Source organism: Pundamilia nyererei, unplaced genomic scaffold (assembly GCF_000239375.1).
Source record: "Pundamilia nyererei isolate P.nyererei 1_Seehausen unplaced genomic scaffold, PunNye1.0 scaffold00568, whole genome shotgun sequence".
Taxonomy (NCBI): domain Eukaryota; kingdom Metazoa; phylum Chordata; class Actinopteri; order Cichliformes; family Cichlidae; genus Pundamilia; species Pundamilia nyererei.
Genome location: NW_005187969.1, coordinates 44,803 through 54,361, shown reverse-complemented (window position 1 = coordinate 54,361; position 9,559 = coordinate 44,803). Strand labels below are relative to the sequence as shown.

Here is a 9,559-nt window from a genome sequence, read left to right as displayed (position 1 = left end):
TCGCACAGTTATAAGTGAAGAAATAACAAAATAATCAGAGTTAGTGATAAAAAATGCATTTCAGTAAAATATTTCAGTAAGTATGTGGCAATATTACAGCTCTGCTGTGGGATAAAACACACACACAACAGCATCTCATTTTTGCACATTTACAATTTTACTTTTTCACTCAGAAATACACGCACGTGTAAAACTGCAGATACAGTACTGTGCAAAAGTCATGAGTCACTCATTTCTTTATATTTTGCTGAGAAAATAGAAATATTTTATTATATTATATTTTAATAATATCATACTATTAATAATAATGTAATATAATATTATTATATATTAGTTAATTATTTAAAATAGACCATTTACTGCAAAGTGCACATAAATGGATGATTATTATTATACATAAAGCTAAAACAGAGTTTGTACAACTCTAATGAGACTGGAGGTGTTATTGCATGAAGGAGCAAACTCTGATTGTACGATTCTATTCTCATAATTCCAACAATTAAAAAAAAATTAAAATGCAGCCTTTCTATGAGCTCAACAAACATCAGCAAACACACAAACTGTTTGTCTCACGGTGTGTTGCAGCTAAAGCTCCAGCTGCTTATTTCACAGGGAGAGAGAAGAAAGAGAGCTAACATCACTCAGAGATGGAGAAAGATAAGAAAGAAGGAGAGGAAGAGGAGAGCTTAGAGGTAAAGGAAGGACGCTCATTTAAAGCTCACACGGAAGTCCTCGTGTTGTTAAATCTGTACATGTCACATTATGTTTGTTCATATAAACTGAGGCAGACTAAATGTTTCGCTTTTATATCCCTGGGAGAGCGCTTAGATCAGCAGGCCAAATGCTCCTGGTGCGACCTAGATCTCGGCTCAAGACCAGAGGTGACCACGCATTCGCCGCTGTTGGACCCTACCTCTGGAATAACCTCCCCCTAGCTATTCGGGCGTCTGATTCAATTCAATCTTTTAAATCTCGATTAAAAACTTATTTGTTTAGCCTTGCTTTCCCGCCTCCTAGAGCCCACATTTTTAGTGTACTGGAACTTATCTTTATCACTCTGTTAATGTTTATAATGTTTTAACCTTCAGCATTGTGTGTGGACTTCACTGGTGCCTACTATGCCTGGTGTATTATTGGTTAGTTATGTCACCCGCCTGTTAGTATATTTTATTTCTATGTTGTATTTTATATTTGTATTTATTATTGCTCTTAACTCATTCTGGGAAGCACTTTGGCATGTGCTATATAAATAAAATTGTATTGTATTTACTGGAGTAAAGAATTTGAATCAGTATTTGAACTTTTAGTACAAATGACACTAACACTAAACAACTAAACAAATGAAACAAATGAATGATCTGTCAGGCTGCTGGTAACAAAGTGCCTAAAGAAGCAACTTAAAATGTATTTTCTGCTGAGCTGGCTGTGATGAGGCAGAGTTGGGCGGCTTAACAAGCCAAGAATAAAAAAATCATTCCTCTGAAAATGCTCAGGCACAAGCACAAGTGCAAAAACAGCCCACTGTGGAGACCTGCTGCTCAGGACCACTTTAAAACATCACAACAAAGTCTGTCTCGCAGGGAATAATCTAAAGGAAAAAGGGGTGGCTCGGGACTTTCGCACAGCACTGTATAGTTGTAATATTAATAATGTAATCGTTCACATTATTCGCGTATTATGGCTTGTTTTCGATAAATGAAATCACTGAGTTCATTAAACATTTATTCCAACAACACAACACTGAGCTGGGCCATTATAATGCAGTTCCTTATTTCTAAAAAGAAGCTTTATGATCGTGGTCTAGTCCAATGAAGCTATTAAATAATGACTTTAAGCAAACGGCGAGCTGCAGTGCAGAGAAAATCGCTGCTGTAAAGTCTGATGTGCTGTTTTCTTCTTTATTTACCGTTTTTGTTGTTTTCTCGCTCTGTTTCCTCATTTTCAGGAGGCGCGCTACAGCCCGGAGCGCGAACGTCAAATGCGCGCTCGTTCACGTCGATCCGTAACGTGGGTCCTAGAGGACGTCCTCTGCTGGCGTCATTTGCGCGCCGCCTAGCTTCCCATGCACTCTCCTTCTCCCGAAAGCCTGCGGATAGATGTTTCGATTTCAGGTGAGTGTAGGTCTGTGGAAATAATCAGGTGTGTTTTCCCGAGGAAGAGTTCCGGTGAGTCCCGGAGAGCTCACGATGACCACAGAGCGCGCGCTGTACGTGCTCGGCGTTCACTATTGTTTATGCGGCTGAACTCGGTGCGGCCTGCGAGGCAGCCCGCTTTCCTGGTGCTGAACCGGGGACGGCGAGCCCTATCTCGGCCCGTGTGGGTTACAGTACTGTAAAGTAAACCAGCGTCCGCTGTGACAGTCCGGAGTGTCGCAGCGGCCCTGACTGTGTCGTATTCGGCCTCTGAGGGCAGCATTTAATCGACGCGAGTCATATGCGATATCACGTCAGCATTAGCATTGCGGCTAACTCTCTCTCTAACCTCTGCTAGCTGCAGGGTGCCAGAGTGCTGTGATAAGAAACGTTATTGTTCCCAGCAGGTAGTTTAAAAATGGAAGGCTACTAATGGCTTCTCTTGTCAGTACCGTAGTGTTCCTGTTTTGAGTTAATCTCTTCTGCGTTTCATGTTTTTCCCAGTGAAAGCAGGGTCATTGTCTCAGCTAGCTACTTCTAGCATTTGGCCAGTGGTCAATGCTACTCCTAGTATTTACTTACATGCTATAAATGCCAACTCAGGCTGAGGCGTTTCTTTTGCAGCTCAGTTTAGCACACTTTGACCACTCCAAGGCCCAGTGTCGGTTTGAATCAGACTTTCTGGCACCTTCTGGATGGGTTAAATAAAAGTAACTGTCATCACAGGTCCATGTGGCCCTGACAGCACACTGATGATCAGCCAGTTTATACAAGATAATAACGGTGCTGTAAGCTCCAGCGAGTCAGCATTTTATTCATAAAATGAACCGTCGTATAACAAATCTGTCAGTTGCTCGACAAGAATGAATTTACTGCTGCCTCTGAGGACATGCGCAGTGTTTGGTAGGCGTGATCCAGCTTTTTCCAGCTCCGTTTGGATCTAGATACCAACACTGCAGCTTAAGGTATCTGCTAGATATCCACTGATCTGATACCAGTGCTAAAGGAAGTTGTGTTTCTCACTGCGAGGAAGAGACTGGGCATCACTCTCTATGCTTAAGACATCTGGCTTAATTTTAAAATTATATCCTGACCTTTGTAAGGTGACATGGCCACCGTGATCACACCTATTGATTTTCAATCCTATTCGATTTTCAAGTGAAGATTTTCACCGTGGGCTGTCTGTCACAGGTCCTTAAACAGTAAGCTTGCCCCGAGTACTCCTCGTTCCTGACACCTGGAATGACCACGTTTAAAAAGTAAACTTAACATAACCTCCTCCCTCACACGGTCCCAAGCTACTACACTTCCAGCACAGTTCCTGAGCCTGGATAAAGTGGAGGGTTTCATCAGGAAGAGCACGTAGCACAAGACTGCAAAACAATATAAAGAAATATTGTCATCATTTACTTAGATTCAGAGTAAAGCGTGCAAGGCTGCTGCACCTGCATTGTTTGGTGCAATCGTTGCAGTTTCTGTGAATGTATTTTTGAGACCTGTGGGCCATCTTTGATACGTTTTTCTATATTGAGTGTAAACAAGCCTCTGCTGAGAAATTTGTGAAGCTCTTTCAGTTCCTGCGGTAAAGAGTAACGATGCACCCGGATCAATAACAAGATTTATTTGGCGGTATGGATGCTGCTGTTTACTTTCGGCTGCTCCATTAGTTGCCAAGACGAAGCACAGATTTACGCCGAATGTCCTTCCTGGCACAGCTCTCTCGTTTATCCCGGCTGAGGACGGACACGAGGAGACCCTGAGCAGACCCAGAACATGATGACAAATGAAGTCTTTTGGCTGCTTTGGGAGGATGTAGGTGTCCTCCAGAAGACTGGAGGAGGTTACAGTGGAGAGAGGAGTCTGGGAGTCTTTGTTTAGCTCCTGAGAACCCGTCTGGATAAGCATCGGAAAATTGATGAACATTTTTAAACGTCTTGATGCATCTCAATCATCCAGGAAAGTAAATCTCCAAAAAGTTGATTCGGTTCATCTGGACGTAGCGTTTTGTGGGAGAAACGTTTCGTCACTCATCCAGGTGACGTCTTCAGTCTCAGCTGACTGCAGGTTTCAGTCTTATAAACAGGACATTTGCATCATGACTGAAACCAGCCCACTGAAGGAACAATGGGCTGGGAGGTCAGGTCCTTAGTATTAATTATGCAAATTCTCATGACCATAGATCAACAACCACTGATCAAAGACCACTGATCAATGGCCATGAGTACCATTCACAGAGATGTCCTGTTTATACGATTGGGGAAACCTGCAGTCAGCTGAGACTGAAGACGTCACCTGGATGAGTGACGAACCGTTTCTCCCACAAAACGCTACGTCCAGATTAGAGCTGGGCGATAGAACGATAACGATATGTATCGCGATATAATATATCGTGATAGATATCGTTATCGCCTGAAATGAAAAAAACATATCGTGATATGAAAAAATCTCATATCGCCCAGCTCTAGTCCAGATGAACAGAATCAACTTTTTAACAGTGTCAGCTTGTGTTTAATGTCTCATCAGTTTTACAGCAGCTGAATCAGGATCATCCCTCATATGGAGGAATGGCCCTGAAGCAGCAGCAGGACATATTTTAAGCAATAATATTTATGTGTCACTAGTAAAACACGTCAGCTTTTTGAATTGATTGTCTCTGAGACTCACTGAACTGGTTGTGTGTCAGATCGGACACACCCAGAGGATGCTTTTGATTGCAGAGCTCTGAGAATGAATAAGATCGTGGATCTGATTTACTATAAATGTCTGATGGAGCCGTGTGTCGAGCAGGACCATCCACATGATTTAGAGGCCAAGAGGGTTTTTCTCATGCTGATGGAGAGAGGGCTTTGGATGACAAAATATCTGCAGCTGTAGAAATTATAATAATATTAATAAATTTTATTTATAGGCACCTTTAAGACCCTCCAGCTCACCTTACAATAGTACAATAACAGTAGCAATATTATAAAACATAGCAAAATACAAATTAAACATAAGGTTAAAAAAAGCATGAAAGTATAAAAGCTAAGCAAGATCAAACTACACTAAGACAGAGTCATGGTGAAGGCTTTGCAGCTCTGAGTGTTGAGACATTATTTTATAGAGTCACAGATTATTCTGACGTCCCGGTCGCAGCTGTTCGGTCACCTCGTCTTTCACATCTGTAGATCTTTTCATCCCTCTTGTCCTCCTTTATTTTAGTCCCTGGATGAAGACTGTATGCTGGAGGAGGAAGATGATGGATTGATAGAAGACGAAGATGAAATCGATCAATTCAACGATGACACTTTTGGAGCCGGGGCCATCGGTAAGAAAGAAACATCTTTTTTTTCCAGTCTGACTCTGTTGTCTAGACGAGGTGAGGTTGTACTGTGGATCTGTCCTGTCAGATCTCCTGGATGTTCGTATTAAACACGCCTGGCTAGTTTTTTCTTGCTCTCAGGCCTGTCGGACACGTCGTGCACTGAGGCCTCGTGTAAGAAACACTTTGTGAACAAATTGCTCAAAACAGTCTAACAATAACAAAATGGAGTAAACCAATGAGCAGCATCGGTTCTCACAATGACTGATAAAAGTTTCTTTGCTGTTGTGGAGCGTGCAGTGAAATGTTTGATCCATGAAACTGAGTTAGCTGTACGATAGCAGCATCAGCGCGTCAGGAACAGGGTCAGCTCCTTCACTTAGCTCGCAGCATTTCTCCGACTCTGCTCTGACAGGCTGATGACTGAGAGGGTGACTTATACCCTGATTATCTTTGAGTATCTGCAACAACATCTGCTTTTTATTAGCACAGAGGCCCAGCTGTTCTCACCTCCTTTCATTCAGTGAGAAAAGACTGAATGTGCTGCTGAAGCATTTAACCATGAACAAGTCATTGAACCAAGGATGACATGTAGGCCACAGTTTTACTGGAGTCTTCATTGCTACTGGAGAGAAACTCATAATTATTTTATATATTACTGGGGAGCTAAATCTGTAATTTATTGGTAGATTTGTATCACTAAGCTTTTAGAACATTTAGACGCTCAAATCGGTGGCTGCTGTCAGCCTGGTTCTTTATTATAAGGAGCGCGGTGCTGCTCGACTGCAGAGAAACCGTATTTTAGATCACACGAGCTCAGTTTCTGGATGACAGCGCTGCCGCTCGTTTACAGCCCTCTGATATTTTCCAAGAGGCCCCATAAACGAGGAGGTCACATGTACGTGCGACCTCTGAGGGTTTGAAGGCGCTCTGTGTGTTTATGAACACGGATTCTCATCCTCACGTCTCTGCTTTATTTTGTCGGATGGTTTGTGTCTTTGCATATTTGTCTGTGGTGACCTTTGACCTTTCACATGTGATTTGGGGCTGCGCAGATTTGATGTTCTTTGTTTGTTCCAGATGACGACTGGCAGGAGGAACACAAGCGCCTCGCCGAGCTCGATGAACGGGACGAGTTAGGGGCGGGGCTGGGGTTCGGCGGAGGGGGGATGGGAGGGGACTCAGACTTGAGCACAAGCGAGCGCCCGTCCTCCACCCGAATCCCTTCTTCTGTAGTCCATCCCCCTCCACCATCATCCCTCGCTTCCCTCAGCTTCTCCTCTTCCTCGTCTAGACTGCCGCCATCAGGTAGGTGATGTCATCAGACGCTGAAGCATCAAGTGGAGATCGGCATGTTTTAAAGTCTGTAATCTCTCACTTCAGATGTGGAGGATCGAGTGGGGGAGGGGGATTTGGCCGAGTCTCTGGCCAGGCTGATCCTGGACGCCGACCCGGCCATCGCTGGAGTCGGGGCAGCTGAGAGACCCGGTCTGCCCCCCGGCTCCTCAGGATCCGGCCTCTCCGCCCTGCGGGGGCTGGACCAGCCCAGAGTCCTGCCGCAGCCCTCCCCCATCCTGCCTCCCACCCAGCCACACCAGCATCCCCAGCACCAGCTGCCTCCTGGGCTCCCTGCGTCAGGTGAGAATGAGTCGACCGCTCGGTGGGCTTTATTTTTATAGATGTCACCAAGATTTTAATTGCGTGTGTGTGTGCGCACCCTGACTGTGGATCTGTTGTCACATGACTGTTGGTCACAGTTGATTCGTAGCGTCTGTCATTTGGTCTCTTTTATATGAGCTGGTTCGTGTGAGCAGCTTCATTTTGGGGAATTTAAATGTTGAATAAGTTGATGAAATGGGGTGGCTGTAGCTCAGGTGGCAGAGCAGGTCAGCCACTAACCTGAAGGTCGGTGGTTCGATCCCAGGCTGCCTCCTGGCTGCATGCCAAATATCCTTGGGCAAGATACTAACCCCGTGTTTGCCTACTGGTGGTGGTCAGAGGGCCCGGTGGCGCCAGTGTCCGGCAGCCTCGCCTCTGTCAGTGCGCCCCAGGGTGGCTGTGGCTACAATGTAGCTGCCATCACCAGTGTGTGAGTGTGTGTGTGAATGGGTGGATGACTGAATGTAGTGTGAAGCGCTTTGGGGTCCTTAGGGACTAGAAAAGCGCTATACAAATGCAGGCCATGAAATTTCATATTTTTAAAGATGCACTTGGTTGTTTTCTTTGATCGATCTGTTGTTCATCAAAGAGTCGTTGTAAGAAAGCTTGGCTTCTTAACCCACTGGCAGATTTTGGAGCCTAAAGGGTTGATGTTGAATTCGTGGCTGCGATGCTCAGAGCAGACCTACCTGCTGTTTGCTTTCTGCATGTCGGGAACTTGGGAGGTAAAACCAGGAGTCATTTTCTGCCTCATGAGAAACGCCGGTATCCGAAATTTGGAAAAGCCTTTCACACACTTGGAGCAAGAAAGTATTTGTCTTCCACAGCATGTCTTTATCCTGTCTTCCTTCTCTCACCCCAACCGGTCGCAGCAGATGGCCCCGCCCCTCCCCGAGCCTGGTTCTGCCGGAGGTTTCTTCCTGTTAAAAGGGAGTTTTTCCTTCCCACTGTCGCCAAAGCGCTGCTCATAGGGGGTCATATGATTGTTGGGCTTTCTTTATCTCTATCTACTGTTGTGACATATAAATAAAATTGAATTGAATTAATGTTTGACGCCTCGTGTGAGGCTGCTGTGCTCTCTGAAACTGACGGGCAGCTTCCCAAAGATTCCCGCTCTAGGATCAGGCCGGCGATGACTCCGTGTTTGTGCTGTTCCTTCAGTCTGCAGCTTAAGTTCACATTAGCTCCAGAAGCATGCTGTGTGTTTGCCCTGTGTAACTGAAACCTGCTGTTGTGCTTCAGGCCTTCCTCCCTCGTCCATGCTCAGCTACCAACAGCAGCAGCACTTGCTGCGCAGAGGCACCGCCCCCATGGGCCAGGTCAGTGTTTTTCCCTTCATGTGCAGTATCAGACTTTGCAGCGTGGCAAAATGTTTTTGAGAAAATGAAATTGAATCATGCACCAAAAATCTCCGAACAGGTGGATTTAAGATTTCCTGTCCTGTGTTTAGTCTGATCACTGCAGCAGAATCGGTTTAAGCCTGATGTGCATGTTTGTTTCTTGAATCTGTCTCTCATAGATGAGCTCTCACAGTATTTGGGAGAACAGCATGGGCTTTGGCCCCGTGAGCGTCGCCCCGGGATTGCTCACACACATGGAGGTTAAACTTTACTCTTCTTATTGGATAGCTAACCGTTCAGTTTAGGTGTTAATTCTAGGATCAAACATAAAGAAATGAACGACTAAATACATTAATGTAGTTATTGTTTGTATTTTTGCTCATATTTCTGTCTTCAGGATAATCCACTCATGTCGATAATCAAAGAGGTGGGCCATCCTAAACGAGCTCCTCAGGGCAGGAACGATGAGGATCTGTCAGAGAGGGCTCCTCCTCCACGCTCTTCTTCCCCTGTGATTGGCTCCCCTCCGGTGAGGGCGGTGCCAATCGGGACTCCACCCAAACAGCCGATGAGCCACGCGCTGAATCACCAGGTCAGAAACAGGAAGTCTTCCTGCTGGGTGTCCCTCCCTGCTGTGAACACGTGTTTCTGTCGCAGGATTTAAACGTTGCCGTGGCGCCGAGATGTGCTTTTAAGGTTACGAAGCAGCACGGCAGGCGTCCGGCTGCGTGTAATGGCTCCGTCTCTGTTAACCCCGCCCTCTGTCTGTGTGTGTTTGTGTAGATCCACCATCCCACTGCGGTCCACGTGAGAGCCCCGGTCCAGCACAGATACCCCGCTCCTTTCCCCGAGCGTCTGTCTCCCAACACCCTCCTCAACATTGCTGTGAGTGTTTCCTCTCCACCCGCTGCCCCGTCTGCGTTAGTCAGCAGACTCCTGCGCTCAGGACGGTGCGCTGCAGCGTGTTTACAGGCCAAATAGAAAAGACATCACAGGTTTATTTTTGACAGGAATCATACTGGTGAGGATTTTATATCATGTGGTTTTCATTTACGCACCATGGAACAATAAAAGTGCTAATATCACTGTTTGCTGTATTTGTTGATGAGCTAGCAGCTGCTTGTGTG

At 45.5% G+C, this 9,559-nt stretch overlaps 1 protein-coding gene across 1 annotated transcript in view; it reads left to right on the top strand.

The window, feature by feature from the left end:
• The first annotated feature begins 2,007 nt into the window (after positions 1-2,007).
• patl1 (PAT1 homolog 1, processing body mRNA decay factor) overlaps positions 2,008-9,559 on the top strand; it is a 12,319-nt gene continuing 4,767 nt past the window's right edge. Inside the window, exons 1-8 of the mRNA XM_005754453.2 lie at positions 2,008-2,111; positions 5,334-5,439; positions 6,514-6,741; positions 6,817-7,071; positions 8,335-8,411; positions 8,612-8,692; positions 8,830-9,024; positions 9,216-9,317. Coding sequence (XP_005754510.1) covers positions 2,097-2,111; positions 5,334-5,439; positions 6,514-6,741; positions 6,817-7,071; positions 8,335-8,411; positions 8,612-8,692; positions 8,830-9,024; positions 9,216-9,317 — 1,059 coding nt within the window. The 5' untranslated portion in view covers positions 2,008-2,096. The remainder of the gene's footprint in view (positions 2,112-5,333; positions 5,440-6,513; positions 6,742-6,816; positions 7,072-8,334; positions 8,412-8,611; positions 8,693-8,829; positions 9,025-9,215; positions 9,318-9,559) is intronic.